Below are 17,162 nucleotides of genomic sequence, written 5' to 3'. Positions count from 1 at the left end.
AATTTTCAGTATGACAGATACAGTTCCAGTAACGTGACAGGGAGAAGGCAGGCAYGTAAACGAGTTTAGAAAATTGATGGAACTAACACATCACTAATTTGAACAATTAAATCCACTTTTCCCAAAGAAGTGAATAAAGAGCAAGTTATATTACACACAATTCATATGAAGCTCTACAGTAACAGCAGCAAAAGCACAACAGCAACAAAGCAACACAATCTTTTTAGAAGATGTGTCTTAAAATACTTAGCAAAAAAATAACAGGCACTAAAACTATGCCTAACTGTCAAAGTTAGCAATGGGAAAAAGATGCAGCTGAGCTGGAAAATTTTATCCCAAAGCAAATATAACTAAGAAACAAATGAATTTATTTAATACAAAATTCTAAATTTACCTTTAAGTCGTTCCAGTAGATCAATTTGTCCAGAAGACGCCATTGCTTCGTCTTCAATACTTCCTTGTAGCTGTTTCAACACCTCCTATTAGGACAGGAAATTAGCATAAGTAAGAAAGTCTTACAAAGGATGGATCTTACAATGGATGGATCTTATCCTACCCTCAGTTATACATTCATGTAACAGCTACTGTAACACCATAACAGCTACTGTAAATGATTTTTCATGTGAGTAGCAATCGAGTGCTGTAATTTTCATTTCTATCAAATAAATTCTACATTATTTTCCCAAGCACTTTCAATGTAAAGTCTATCCTGAATAATTCATCTTCTCCGACAGTACAACTTACTAGATTATTTAAAGGTTCTTCTCAAAATAAATGTGCACGTCTCTCCAATTTACAGATAGAGAAATGGAAGTAGAGGGAAATTAAAAATCAAACTTCTCATTGTGTGAACCTGAAGTATGTCTTAAAAATAAAAAATCTGGAAACATAACTAAAAGTTACTACATTATCTTGAATACCACATTTTTTTAACCTCAAAGAATCTCTCTCTCTCTTTTTTTTTTTTTTTCTTTTTTCACCACTACTACTACCACCACACCTATGAGAAAATGATTTAGGACTCTCTCATGCAGCTGAAGCTTCAAAGCAAAGACTATCCCTGTATGCTATCAAAACTACATATGATCAAATTATACAGCTGAAGGAAAATACTTCTAATGCACAAAAAGATTCATAGTAAACAATGACTACTAGATTAAAAGRGGCTTTTGCCCTAGGGTTCTAATGCTTGGTGGCCTAAATTCAGGTGGAAAATTAAATGAAAGTTAGTAAAAGCCTCTTCCACATCATAACAGTGGATACATCAATAGCAAAAATAAATTGAAAAGATTGGCCACAGGGCAAAAAGCCCTTATTGGAAATTAAAATATGATTTTATATATTATGCTATAGAAAATATTTCTTAGAATAAGCAAGAGTCAGAAAAGACTCAGAATGATGAGAGGTGATCCACACTTCCCATATACAGCTTCTGCACCTAGAATCTGTTAGTAGACTCACACCTTCTTTCAGTACCTTAGATAAAATGAAWTTTAAATAACAGTTATAAAAATCTCCACATCACTATTTTGCTATTTTAAGAAACTAGTATGCCTTACCATCAATGTTAATGATTCTTGTAACTTGTACAGAAGGTACATTAAATGCATTTTGCYCTGTTTGAAGGGAACAAAAACAGCATCTACCAGAAATTCAAGATACTCACTTTAAAYAGACATGAATACTGAGCCTTCCTCTGCTCAAAAGTGTTGTTCCTAGTATAAAATGGAGGTGAAAGGATTTTGAATAAAGAATTCCTCAGGATGGTGGGAATATAATCTCCAAACACAAGTATCAGAGCAAACAGTAACTGCAGAGTCACCCTGCAATCACCTACTATTTAATTACACTCCGTTATTCCAGAAAGAGGAATTCTGGAATACCGCTGCGTTAAGTATAATTTACACCGTTCTGCAGAAATAACTCTGAAGTTGAGACCAAAATTTCCTGAATCTCCATGTCGCCTGACCCACGGAGTATCCCAAGAGTGTGCCTACATCAGTGCTTTAGTTTAGATCACTTTGAGGCTAGTCTCCCAACTGCCCCCCATTAATGGGACTTTGGTTCACACTGTAGAGTGACCTCCGAGTGTGAACTAAACTCCTTTCAGATCCAACTAAGCCAGCAATTCCCAYCCTCAGACTATTAATGGACATTCAACTGCATGGGACCAGGCTACAGCTAGTCCACAGCAAAGCCCCTGGAAATGCACACAGTCCTCAGTATCAACTGAGCCACAGAGCTGCTCTTACAGCACTACCTGGTAATCCTTGCCCAGCCTTTAGGATCAAGTCTGGTGTGATAAAATTACTGTTCTCAGAAAGAAAATCTCAGTTGTGCTCATGCTTTTAAGCACATTTAGGGGCATCCTCATTAGCCATACGGTACAGCCAACTCTATACACAACATCTGCCCTGTCAGCAAAGTCAGACAAACAAGTAATCTGGTATTTTTCAAAGAACAGCTCCTACATTATCCAACACAAGGGTAGATAACATTTGCAGACAGCAGTCTTAGCTTAGAAGTCTAAAAGGGCAATGTGGATATGTGGAGTGGTCTTAGGAGTATTTCAGGCTTCTGTCTTCTCCCAAGACCTATCAACTCAGATAAATTTAGAAATAGCTTATGAACCCCGTTCTCCTGAGAACGGCACCGTGGTGCAGAAAAAGAAAATCAACAACGCGGCCCTCCAACCCCCTCTCAGAAATCTCTTTCTTACCTTTCTGCATGACAGTTGTGTTATGTCAGAGATGTATGTTTGGGATACTTTGCTACATTATGAGTCCTCCTGCTTCAAGCGCCAGTATGAACAGCTAAGAGGAAACACTATTACCACGCTACTGAATTACAAGACTGAGTGGTGTCCAGGACAGGACAGCCAAGGACTGCTGGGTGTCTCTGAATATCAGGTATTGGCAACTGCTTAGCATCAAATGTGCTGGATCACATTTCTCAATTTTCTCCGCCACAATTCATTAGTTTAGTTTTTAACTTTTATTTTCCAAACTATCCTTTCACTTCTGTTTTCAACAGTACACATATTTTTTTTTCAGTTAACAGGAAAAAATACCCATTATCTCTTTTCCATAAAATCATTGCTTAGGTAACAATGCCTTTGAAATTGCTGTTACAGCCTAATAAACTCAGTCACAGCACACTTTAAAGTCTAAACAGACAAAGCAGACAGAGGTTAGAGAGAGGGAGATGCAGCCCTGGGGCCAGATACTGCTGGAAAAATGAGACTGTGTTAAAATAACAAATTGGAAATTTAGAATTTTCTTTGAGAAGAGGGACCAAGCAGCTGTCTGCAATAACCAACTTGCAGGTCATGGAGAAATCACGACAAATTGTTGATTACTGTGATATTTACCCACTTACTGTAACTCTAGGATTCAGAACTGCCTTTCTTAAGTAGTTCTCCCCCAAGATTTGTAAAGCATTTTGGAATAGTACTTTTCTGCAAATGATAATTTTGTATTTCTTTTGACATTTTGTATGTTAGATAGTGTAGAATCTTTTCTACATATAAGCTTGAATAACTTTAGCTAAAGCTACATTAGYATTTACTCAGTTATTCAAGTTTGAATACATTGCCAGTAATTGTTTATAGCATTATTCTAAGCCAGTTCTTTTCTGACTTACTAGTGACCCACTGATAAAACAGGCACAAAACCTATCTGTGAAGAAGGCTGTAAACGTTTTGCTCTATTCTTTTAAAGAATGAGCCTAAACATAACCTAGTTTGCCTTGTCCTTTTGGAGGTCTCCCAGAATGCTTATGGAGAAAATGGAGCTGTCTCTGTGGCTCATCATCACTGGCCCAGCTCAGATCAGGGCTGTCATACCCATGTGAAGGGATGAATCACTTAAAGGCAATAAAAGGAAGAATCATCGGAAGCCAACAGTTTACAGTAAATTCATATATTTTTTCATGAAAAATTATTTTGCAAACCTTACAGAAAGCAATCAACTTCAATCTGTAAAAGCAACCTGCATATATTTTACTTTCTTAGGATACAAGGCTAAACTYTGGGTTACTAGCCTAAAAGGTTATGCTACCTAGAATGACAACTCTGGTTTTATAAAAGCCTTCAGGAAAAGCATGGGAATATAAAACGGGAAAGTAGTATAGAYGTTCTGAGTGCTTTCTGGACTGTAAAGAAATAGTGTCAATTTTTTGTTCAGGCTCTATATTCCTGAGCTTACAACTAGCTGGAAAACTACAGGGAAGGAAAGTCTAAACAAGTACCTTAACTAACAGCAAGTGCACCCAGCCAAACAGTAGAGGTCATAAGTAAAATTGCTTAAGGGCTCTGAATTTACTCAAGCTGCTGTAAAGAAAGGGACCACAGAGGAACAAATCTAATAACGTCAGAATTCAAATCCTAATGAGTTGAAATTTAAAAGTATGTTTAATTTTGAAAAAGTGTAAGTATATATCTTCATATCTACATTCACAAACATTTAAAAATAGGATTTCTGTACAATAACATTCTGGTTTAGGCATATACTTGTCCTCTGGCAGGAGAGGGAGCATCTGTGGCACTTAATTTTTCCCATGTTACACTCCAAATTAAATTGAATAACAAGTTTCACTGTGAGAATGTTTTTAAAATTTGTCCCTTTCTGCTGAGCCCTGTAGAAATTCTGTCAAATGGGTTTGGTCTTTTGTAAACTTTACTCTTTTTTCCTCCTTTTTAAGTAGAAATAGTTTTTTTATTATTTGTTTTCTCTTCTCTGAGACTTGTGTACTCAGAGAACGCCAAATGAAAAACACGATGAAGATCAAAGATATGAAATCATTARTTGTACTGAATTACAACCACTGGCAGCAGTGTGTCAGATGCAGTTCAGTATCAGTTGCAGTAGGAGGCAAACAAGATGTTTTGAATTTACTGGATCTTTTAAASGTAAGCATAAGTCTACATCTAAAAATATTTGCCACAACAGCTATTCTATCAATTAGTTTTTAGTAAGATGAGTACCTATTCCTCCCTCTTATCTAATAACTATAGTTGGCCCTACRCAAAGAGACATTTACATTATGTGATTCTTTTCATGTCCGTAAACAAAACCATAGAATCAGTTACCCTTTGGTTTAGGTTATGTTTATCTCTGTTACGGCTACATTTGCAACGTCTGTGTATAAAAACAGCTTTAACTGCAAAAATGTAAAAAAATATTTACAATTTCAGGTGGCATTTGAATATCTGTCCTAGCACCATACAGGATAAGAATAATCCATACTGAATGACTGAAAACTGTTATGCTAAACCAAAACAATGCTGTTGCTAAACAAAACSATTTGTACTCATGTTTTTAACCTAATATGCTGAAAACATACAATTGCATACTAAACTGGATGTGAATTTTGGAAATTCAACCTAAAGCTTTGAACATTGTTTCAATTACTTTCTGTTCAAAAGGACAACAAAAAGATAAAATATACTAAAAGCACATCCATCATTCAAATTCAACAACAACGTTATATGACGACAAAATAGTGGGGAAAAACAGAATACTGCTTTCTCTGCATTTACAGAGAGCATAGATCTAAAGTTCAAGGTCTTACATGACCCTCCATAGTCATCTGAGCTTGACAGTTCATTAATACTATCATGTATGGCTGAGTGAGAGTTATGGAACAAGCTCCTTAATCCTACACATGTTGGTGACTTACACTGTGACTTAATCAAGCCTGGTGGAAGTCCTCCTGGTTGCCTGAAGTGGCAGGCAATTGCCCTGGTTGCTCAATCCTATAACCAAGTCCGAACAATAACACCAGTGATAACAACATCTCTGGCTGTGACGACACACTCAACTTTTAACCTTACAAAAAGAGTAAAAGCATTTGTTATGTGAAATGATGTTATTCATTTTCATTGAATTTTCTAAACAATGACATTTTTATAAGAAAATTATTCATTTTATGCCACCAGGCTCAAGAGCTGTCACTTGCTGTAATCATGTACTGTATTCTACTACGTTTTYAGTGCAAGTTCACTGTCAGATCAACTTAAGTATCTTATTTTATGCTCAGAAAGAATACTGTCTGAAGTCACGCCAGTAACTATAAATATCACCCACTCAGTTTTACCTAAAATTCCTTTTTAAAATCTGATTCCATTTCCCAAGCAATTTGTATTCTGGTAGAATCTTTAGAAYAACAACTAAAATAAAAATATTAATTATCATGAAATCATGCCAACAAGCTGAAAAAGACACCATATAATGCCCTTGCTGCCTCTTTTCTGCCCAAATACAGACATTTACCGATATTTAAAATGTCTGTTTTGTAACATACTAAGTATTTGTCATAAAACTTAGTGCATTTTTACATCACATGAACTTAAAAAGTGATTTGCAAATCACTGCATTCCTAGTGCAGTTACAAAACAGAAATATTTTTCAGAATTTATTATTTGATTCAATTTCAAAAACTCCGCTCAGCTTAAAGGAGTCTCTTTCACTGATGCATTAGAATTTATCAAATGATCAATGCACATGAATTAATATCTTCAAGTTCAGCATTAACCAACTATTTTTAGAGGATGCCTCTAAGACACTCTCCCTTGCATGTCTACTGCATAAACAGCAATTTTTCTTCCCCATGTCACAGTTCAATTGTGACAGTCGCCTTTATGCGCTTTAAGTCTGACATCACCTCTTCACCTCTGAAAGGCATGGGTGCATAGGACTCAACAAAAACGCTCTGCGTGTGAAAAAATCCAATTTAGAGTAAGAGAATTTGAGAAGGAAGGTGAAAGCCCACACCAGGCAAAACAGCACACAACGTTTTCTGTGCTAGCCAAGAGTACTGTTCTATGAATCACTTTAAAAGTTCAAAATGCTTACAAGTTTGCAAAGTTTACAAGGTGCAAACTGAAATAAAATGGAAACCAAGCACATGCTGGAAAGAAAAATACCAAATGAATTAATACAGCACAAGGTGTAGAAGCTCAGAATTTAGTACCTATTTCACAAATATTTTTGCAGGCAAGGAGTGTTACTGCTGAATCAAGGGCTTTACTCCCTAGCTGTTCATCAAGCAAAGTGTTAACAATTTCAATGATATTTTTATGAGTCAAAATCTTTTGGAAATTCAGCCTTAAAAGCAGGCATTGCAACAGAGGCATTGTCAATGTGAGGCTATTAGGCAGCAAAAGGATTGTAGCTAGTACTCTGTCAGCTTGCACCTCAGAATTAATTCCCCACATGAACAGCCTTTATGTTGAAGATTATACTCAGTTAGCTCATTTCACTTTCAAACTAGAGCAGCTACCTAACATCATGCACAGTAAAACTGTTCACACAGACAGTTAAATGAAGTAAATACCAAGGCTCCAGGAAAAAAAAATGGAAAGCTAGTATCACTATGCAAAGAACTTAAAGTAAGGACTCATCACGTTATGCCCATTTATATCATGCCTGTTGTACAGAACCAGATGAATGTAAAGCTAAGAAAGTTTTTCATTAAAGGATGGGTATATGCGTATCTGTTGTACAAACGTCCATAGAGCCAATCATCTGGAAGAGAAGCTAACTTCCAAAGCCTCACATCTTGTGCTACTATTATACTTTACAAAGTTTTCACTTACTGAACAGTTGTGACATGGCATTTCTACAGCTAGCTACTTCACTGCTGTGCACAACACAAAGTGAATTATCTTCCAGTGCATTTTAAAAATATATTTTTTTAGAATACAAAACATAACCCAGTTACACTGAAAGCTAATCAAAATATTTTGGTGCATTGACTACAGTAATTTGATTTAGTACGCTGTCTGTCTAGGATGCTACAACACTCTGTRAGCTTTGTTGGATTCTCATCGGATTCTTTCCTTCTAACTCAACTTTCAGCACACAGTACGCTTCTCACAGTGCACTGGCATCACTCAACTGCCAGGGTGCACGCTACCCGCTCGCAGCGGGACCACAGCTCTTCAAGGAGCTATAGTCTGGCTAAGAAAGCCACCCRACAGAAGAGCTTGGAGTTCCAGTTTAATATGGTAAACGATAATTGATCTTTTGATCAGAATTTATGTTCTCTGTAAGCTTAATTTTTTCCTGCAGACTGTATTTCTGCCAAAAAAGTAACTTTGAAGAGAAATTCCTGACTCACTACAGATCATTATATACATGAAAATCTGTGTTTAAAGATTTCATCTGCAGAGGTAAATTGGAAAATATCATGTTACTTTACCCAAGGGTATACTCTCACCTTAGCGTGATCATCATATGTGCTAACTTCAGAAAGTGGTTTTGTAGAATATGTAGAATTGTATGATATATATGAACCAGGTGACAAAATCAGAGCTGCATCCCCTATTTTAAGACTAGTATTTCCTGAATGCTTTAATGTCCAAACCCAAATAAAATGCCTTTTAACCATTTCTTGGGGTATTTTATATTTTCATTCAACAAGAAAGAAAATAAATTATTTTGTATAAATTGCTTCTTCTTTATAGGTAGTCTGTTTCAACGTCAAGGTTTTCAGCATTTAAAATAACCAACCAACCCCTCAAACACACACATAGCTCTGGCAGTCCGATTCTTCGCAACATCCTCACCATCCAAATTTGACATAAGCTAAGTTTCACAAAAATTTCCTTATTTTTCCATTTCAATACATTCATTCCCTCCCCAAAACGCTTTCTCAAAAGCGGGAAACATATTACACAAACTTCCCTTGTTTGCTACTGCACCTTGAGCTGCCCTTCAGGACACTTTTAGTCCCTTCTCCATTTCCCTTTATTGTCTGCTGTAATTTATGTTTCTGATTAAAGCTCCCCTAAAGCTGGGCCACATCAAAATTCAGAGTAGTATCAAAGAAATCAAGACAAGGCCTCCACTGCACACCAGATGGAAAATGCATCAAAACAAGCCCTTAAAAATGGAAGTTGGAAGAAGGAAAATGGGCTCTGTTAAGTCAGCAGAGCACACTGTACCGTATAAATAACTCCAAAAAGTCAGGAGTACAAAATATAACACCCCCTTAACTTTGGCTACATAAGCCAGAACGTTGGAAAATCAGTCAGGGAAAACAAAGCTGATTTGTTAGAGCTGGTTGGAAGGTGCACGGAAACGATGCCAGGACGGAGGCAGAGCCAACGCGGGCACCGCTTCCAGCRGCACGCTGCCTGCAGACGCCGAGCCTGCCAGCAGGCTCGGATCAACCGCCGGCACCCGCGCTAATCCGAGGGCAGAAACTCCGCTCAACAGCGAGCAAGGAAGCTTCACGCGCTCACATCCGCACGGAGGCACGCGGGGCTCCTCGCCARAGCGCGGCAAGCCGAGCACATGCAGGCAGAACCGCCGTGAGGCGACCGCGGCGCGGAGCGGCCCAGGCGAGGCGGCGCCGGGCCGGCGGGCGCCAGCGCGCTCACAGTAGCGCAGGCGCCGATGTCGCGGCGGGACCACAATGCCGCCACGGCTTTATCAACCGCGAGCAAGYGGCTCCGCCGTACTGCTGCCTCGCGCTGCTCCTTTACCCGACAAGCCAACAGCTCCGCTTTCCTAAAATAAACTCTTTTTGACGTGCCAAAATTTTCCTAGCGCGACCTTATGTAAAATTTTCAGAGTTGCACTGCCACTTGCTTTACTCCCAATAAACATCATTCAGAGTTCGATTTTTCACATCAAAAACATCTTCCTGAAATTCTTTGCAAAAGTGTTCTCCACAAGCATAGGAACTAACGCTCTGGGCGTCGTGGTGCTTTCAGCCAGAGCTCTGTGGTCAATCTGCTCAAACCTCTTCACTATCTCCTTCCACTGAGCTCCTCAAAGACGACTGAAAGTTTTTTAAACCAACTAAGCTAAACTATAAATGAAAATAATAAGCTAACATTAACCAAAAAAAAAAAAAAAAAAAAAGAAAGAAAGAAAAAGAAAGAATAGTAAATAAATGAAGAAAATTACAAGTGGCTTGAAAAGATGCTTCAATTTCAATTCGAGGGTCTCTCCGTAACTCCCCCCCAAGGCCGTACTGCCTCCCGGCCGGGCGGCTCAGGGCAGCAGCGTGCTCCAATGAGGGCTGCCTGCGCCAAGGCAGGCTCCTTCCACGGCCCGCCTGGCCGGGCCCCCGCTTCCTGCTGCCGCCTGCGGCCTCGCGGGCTCTCTGCGGCTGCACGGGGCCCACCCAGCACGGTTCCCTCCCTCCCCAGCCCCCCGAGCGCGCCGGGCGCTGCCAGTTCCAGAAGGAAGGGGAATGCTCTGCCCCCCTCCAGCGGCTCTGCTCCCACCGCTCGGCCCGAGGGAGCCAAAGGACCTGGGAAAAAAGCAAGTTGTCCTTCACCCGTGTCATACCAAGCGTCCACCACRCCAGCGTCTTACCCCCAGCAGCCGAAGCCTAGAGAAGGTGCTAGAATAGAAGAGAATTACTGTTCATTCCCAACTTAACTTACCGATACCCCACCTCCGGGGGCACTGACTCCCGATCAATTCTTTCTGACATCCAAATGCTCCCAAGAGTTACAGAAAAAAGGATCACCGAGTCATTCCCACTGCACCCACCGCAGTTCTGCTGTGCTCCTCCTGAGCGGGTGCAGCAGAATATACCCTCCACGTGTGGACGCAGCACCTATTTCCACCCTGACATAATGATCAGTTTTTATCACCTATGCCTTGTCTATTAATTCCTAACGTCAGACTGACTTTTCTGATCCAAACTAAGCAATAAACTGACAGCTTGGGGGAGAGCGGAGCTGACATTTTTAGAGATTTGTGATAACTGCAAGGCCTCTCCCTATGTCACGTTGCTGCCACGCTAATTCAGAACCCCTGAAATATAAAGTTAGGGCTGTTTTCCCTCATGAATTATTGTACACTCAGGAGCACTGAATTTTATCTGCCATGTATTCATTATCATGAGATCCTTCTGCAGCTCTTCACACTCAAATCTCCATTTTTACCACACTGAAAATCATCAAACTTTTTCACCTCATTCTTAAATAACTTATGAATGAATGCTGTGACCTGTGTTTTTCCAACATAGAGATCTCACTAGGAAACTACTGGTAACACCAGAAAACCCTGACCATTTGTTCTGCTCTTCAATTTTTACCTTTTAACCAGGTGGTAATCCGAGAGAGAACCTTCCCCCWCTTTATGAGTCTTTGACGAGAGACATTACTAAAATCTTTTCATAAATCCAAGCAGATTCATCAATGTCAATACCACTTTCCTCCTGCTCAGTGACTCCTTCAAAGAACTTCCGTAGATTTGGGAGCTATGAGTCTAAGAAAACAATGTTACCACTTCGCCAACTAATAGCCTAAGTCTATTCTTTACTCCGCTTTCTGACAACGTGCCTACTGTGAACATCACGCTTGCTGGTTTGCAGATCTCCAATTTTTCCTGCAAAGTCTTCTTAAAAAGTGGCATCACACTTGCCACCTTCCCAAACTCTTGTACTGAGGCAATCTTCAACACAGAATGTGCAGCTTTACATTTATTTGACAAGAAGTAGTGGTTGTAAATATGTTAAAGATATTGCAGGAAAATTACATGTACATAAATTAGTTAAGTAACGTAGATATCTGGTGGAATGGAAAAATAAGAAAAYGAATACTAAACTTTCTTCAGTTTGGATTCTATAGTTTGAGAGTATATCATTGTCCATATATTCAACAGATAACAAGTGTAGATAGACATGTATAGAAGCAAGTGAAAACTTGTCAAGGAGGAAGTTCAGGGGCTAAGGAGGTACCTAACTAACAGTTAGAGGATCTCTCTCAAGCAGTAAGGTTGGGAAAGCAAAGATTACATAGAAAAGATGCAYTGGCAAGAAGTCATATTTACTTCACATATCATAGAGGGAAATTCACGACCCATGATCAAACAMGAAATGACTGGCTGCCAAATCGATGACACTGTTGACAGAAGGGAAATAATTTGAATGACTACAGTTTTCACCATCCAGAGCTCACGGTTACTCTAGTAAATGAATTATCCTCTTTCTTAGGCTATCTTCTCTTTCTTAAAGCCAAAGAGATCATATCTAGACCTTCCCAACCGCTTCGGAGGAGAGGGTGGAATAGATCGTACATTAGAGTTAACGCTTCACCAGTGTCACACTTCAGTTCATTTAGAACTCTTGGCTAAATACCATTTAGTGCTGACAGTTCACTCTAGCTGTTTTACCTCTGCATCTTAACATCATTCTTCAAAAATTTTATTTCTGTATGCCATGCTGTCATGTCAGCCAAAATGGTTTTCTCCAGACATTAAAAAAAAAAAAAGACAAGACAAAGCTAAAAGTAGTCTCCTTCTGGAAACAGACAGGAGAGTCTTCTTATCTGACACAGTAAGTATCCCAAGAAAACTGTTCAAGCTTCTGGTACCCTGATGTAAAAACTGCTGTTAGAATACTGAAGATAACATTACAARTGTGAGTCTCCGTTAAATGTATATATCTATCCTCTACTGGAGGAATCTTATGTATAGAACATACACATTTATGTATATAATATATAGAGCTTATGAATTTTGTCATGTACAGGGAGATCTCTGTGAAAATATTAGGCTTCAAATTCTAATTTGCAAGCACAAAAGGCTAGAGGCTGTTTTACCATGATATATGGAACTAAGAAGTATTATACTAGATACTAAAATATCTCCTGTCATTAGTGCATTACAATGAGGATCATTAAATACTGCTGATCAGAAAAAAAACAGCTTTTCAAGACTGAATACCAAAATATGGTGGACAAGCAGGACCTTGACTATAAAATGGGGAAGCTGAGCTGAGGGGAGGAAAAAAGAACAAACAAATCACCTGTCTACACGACCAAGGAAATATTTGATAAAAGAGGTCRCAAGTTCTGAAAGGGAGACTCTCTCAGCAGTCATTCTAAAGTAAACTTTAAAGTTTGGGCAAGAGGAATAAACAGTACCAGTAATACCTACAATCTTACCYACCTGCAAGGGTAAACTTCTAGAAAGGATGCAATTCAGCCACTGGGAAAACTGGTGTAATGGATCAGCTTTCGTTTTTGTGTGTTTTTGCTTGTTTGGTTGATTTGTTGGGTTGCTTGCTTTCTTTYCTTTTTTTCCCCCAACTTCTTAAGCCATATAGACCACAAAATCCTACCTCTATAAAAGATTAACAAAGAGCTCGCATCCAAAAAGCTTAAGATAATTTCTAAACACTGCAAGTCGGTTTACTCCTGAAACATTCTAAACATCAATCTTTCTGTTTTATAAACAAACTTAAGCTAAAATATTCAAAGCTAGAAGTATCACCTTCTTTAGATTTCCTCTTTTTCTCCCTTTAAAACAACCAAGCTACCATAACCACTTTGTTAAGTTGCTAACTTGCTAGTCAGTCTGTTATTCCTGTTAGGATTTTTATGTTCATCCTTTTAAAYAGTCATAAAAAGATATGATAGGAAGTTAAAGTTGCACAGGAAAATGTAAGATACTTATTATTTTATGATAAAATCAAATTCAGATCTAATAAGAAACAARCTTTATCATATTTTCATTTCAGTATGACAGAAATCAGACGAGAGTGAGGCACCATGACATCCTCTTTAGCACACATCTTACATTCAATTCAGCTAATTTAAGTACTGATCAATCAACCACAGGAAGTAAACACAGTATCACAATATATCTCAGATACTATATTCTATTGGCTTAAAATAATTTCTTTTGYAACTACATTAAATTGTCTTTGCTTAACCTTGTACAAACACTTCAAAATCAAAATGGAATTCCTCAAAGTATCTTAGCAATTGTTTTTCTGTGCAGTCAAAATCCATTCCAATCCAAAGCAAAGCACCACAATATTTGTTACTGTACTTTCTAACCTGCAGAAAACATCTCCAAACACTATCAATGTCAAAAATAAGCCACTCTTAGACCTGCACTGAACATCAAAGTAACTAGCTCCTAGGTCTTTGTCTTTTAAACCTGAATTCCTTAAAAACAAGAACCTAGAAAATTATTAAAACTAAAACCTTTATATGAAGGCAATGATCTGCTAAAAAAGAACTCTGCAAAYCAAGTAAGTATTAAAAAARCATGAATAAGCAGCTCAGGATTTCCCTAGAACAAAAGTTTAACCACWTTTCAGTGTGTATTTATGTAATGCTTTTGCCATTTTTTGCATCTTTTCTGTTGATCCTTTTCATCTATTCAATCTGAACAAGACAATAACAAATTGCATCTGAAAGGAAAAAGCAAAATATATTATATAAATTGAATCACTGGTTCCCAAAATGCTTGGACAGAAAGACACAGAACTGACCTATCTTATGCAACAACATGAACTTTTAACATCAAAGATTGAAAACATTACTGAAAATACGGATACAATGACCAGTTAAACAAACACTGAACTAACTGTTTTTAGAATTTAAAAATACAGGTGACTTGTCAGAAGATCACAGAACAGTTGGGTTTGGCAGGGACTTCTGGAGATTGCCTGGTTCAGCTCCCTGCTCAAGCAGGCTTAGCTAGAGCAGACTGCCCAGGACACTGTCCAGTTGGGTTCTGAGYATCTCCCGAGGATGGAGACTCCACAACTTTTCTAGGCAGCCTGTGCTAGTGTTCAACCACCCTCACAGTGAAGAAGGGTTTTCTTACGTTCTAACGCAACTCCCTGTGTTTCGGTTTGTGCCCACTGCCTTCCGTCTTGTCAGAGGGCACCACTGAAAAGAGTCTGGCCCCATCTACTTTACGTCCTCCCTTCAGGTATTTATAAACATTGAAAGATCACCTTGAGCCTTCCTTTCTCCAGGCTAAAAAGCCTTGAGAAAACTTGTCATCTTCTTAACAAAATTTAAAGATTTTTTTTTTAATCTATTGCATTCTAAAGAAGAAGAAATGAATCCGACAACTACTAGCCAGTTCATATTGAACAAGTGAACTGCAAAATGTAAGTTAGCTTCAAAATTACAGAAAACTAGATTTTACAATATCCACCATAAAAAATAAGTGCATGTTTTATTAAAATGTAGTATTTTCCTTTGAATTTGAGATTAAAATGCTAGTTTGTGGTAAGTATCTGAAAATACCCCTTTTTGCTCTGCCAACTACCATAACACATGGTAACGTTCTTCTAGTCCGCTAAGAGTTACATAATTTAACATTCATATGGTGTTGTTAYCATCACACCACTTAAATAGAAATAAGTTAATATAACTAGCAAAGTGGCATCACTAACAGGATACCGTATGTTCTTTAATCTCAACTACTGACATTTATTCAACAATTGCCATATTAGTCATGATTTTGAATATATTTTATTTTTCAAAAACTTTATTATGATGCTGAAAAAACCTGGCTCAATCTTTTTCTGGTGAAGTTTGGCTTTCCTAAATTTCGAGGAGGAATTTATACAGCTGTATGAAACTCTCAACAGATTTCATTCAACCTGGCTTCATTAATTTAAATATTTTTGCTGTTATCTAACACCAAGGCTCCCAAATGTTCTTCATCTCAATTGTTTTTGTTTAACACTGAATTATGAAGAAAATGAGAAACTTAATTTGTATCTGACAGAAAGATAAAGAAGTATTCTCTCCAGGAGCATTCTCCAAAGTATTAAATTGTCCAAAAAGCAAAAGCAATGAGGTACTTTAACATGTCTTCTTGAAGACTACACTAAACAAAATAATCACTAAGGTTTAGATTACACAGTAAGAAATTTCACCTTAGAAATACAGTGGTCAAGACTTTTCTTCTAATAGAGTTTTTCCAAACATACTTCAGCATAAGAGCAAAATTTGAACTTGATCTTAACTCTTACAGGGAAAATAAATGAATGAACAGATGTGAGAGTTAATACATAAATCTCTGGGCAGAAAATACAGCTTCTGTTTGCATGATTTTATTCTCTATAGGACATACATTAGAATGCTTCTCAAAAAAAATTAAGAAATCAAAATCCATCATCGTGAAATTCTTTCTATTATTGCTACACATTGACACAAGATATGGGCAATGAAATGAGCTGGAAAACAGAATATAACTTTTTCTGTACTATACAAAGATGAAATGGAGAGCTTTTTATACACATAGCATTATGCACAGGCTTTCTTACACAGGACAACACACATTACACATTTTACTGTAAAACCCAAGCAGAGATAAAGTGAATGTGGAAATCAAGGATGACATAAGTTATTGCCTTGCTATTTCTTGAATACTTAAATGTACTAATTCTCATCAAGATTTTACATAGGGAAGGACATGAATATGAATTAGCTATTATATTAAAAAAAAAAAAAAAAAAAAGGAAAAAATGAAAAAAAATTCCTTGGCAGAGAAAAACTTGTCATTTATACAAACAAAGCAGAAGAGTGTTCATTTGCAATATATATCTAGAAAATGGAGGCCTTTTTCTGACAAGAAGAGTTCTACATATATAGACAGAAAGTAGATACAACTAACACTGGACTGCTTTTTCATTTATGAATTGTACAAATTTTCAACAAGATTAAAACTGCAGTCTGTTTTTTCTCTATATTTCCCCATATTCTGTGTTTTATGTAGTTACTCCTATTTCCTACATCTAGAGACTTTAACTATTCTTCTATATGCATGAGCCTACTTCATCATTATTGCACTGACCATCAAACAGCGTATTTGTTTTTTTAGAGGGAACATTTTATCATACTGAACTGCTGTATTTCATCTGACAGTAAGCCAATAGTAACAACTGAATTTCCCAAGTTAGTCATAATACTCCGAGGGATTTCTTTTGTTTGAACAGTTAATCCCTAAGACAACACAAATTAAAAAACAAAGTGGACATTGTTTTATTAATCGTTTTGGCACTCCTGATATCATATCCATCTTTATTTACCACTAAAAGTCTTTTCTAGTCTGCAAATGGACTGTTCTCTCTTTTAAACATGAAATTCAGCTTCAAACATGAAGCATACATTGTACTTTACTATATAGGTCAGCAGTAGTTTATAAAAAAATGCATCTGCAAGATGAGCTCATGTTAAGCTTTTAATTCTGGTATGATTATCTTACATTTCTAAAATGGAGAGATTACAAAAACAAGATACATTTACACGTTTTAACACTACTACTTTCAAAATCAGTTTAAAAATTTTCAATATTGTCTCTAAAAYGTCTTCCTAAAGTATTTTCTTCAACAGCTGACTAAGGAATAAGGTAGAAAAGTAGATACAAGCAGACATATTA

At 37.4% G+C, this 17,162-nt stretch overlaps 1 protein-coding gene across 2 annotated transcripts in view; it reads right to left on the bottom strand.

Moving 5' to 3' along the window:
* The window catches only part of APC (APC regulator of Wnt signaling pathway), an 81,727-nt gene that overhangs the window by 43,111 nt on the left and 21,454 nt on the right, over positions 1-17,162 (bottom strand). For both annotated transcript variants that reach the window (XM_085305359.1, XM_085305360.1), the window contains exon 3: positions 395-479. In XM_085305359.1, the coding sequence (XP_085161485.1) occupies positions 395-479 (85 nt within the window). The remainder of the gene's footprint in view (positions 1-394; positions 480-17,162) is intronic.

The sequence above is a fragment of the Rhea americana genome, unplaced genomic scaffold, assembly GCF_003343005.1.
Source record: "Rhea americana isolate MKP2758 unplaced genomic scaffold, rheAme1 scaffold_22, whole genome shotgun sequence".
NCBI lineage: Eukaryota > Metazoa > Chordata > Aves > Rheiformes > Rheidae > Rhea > Rhea americana.
Note: the sequence above shows the minus strand (reverse complement) of the source record. Positions and strands in the feature narration are given on the sequence as shown.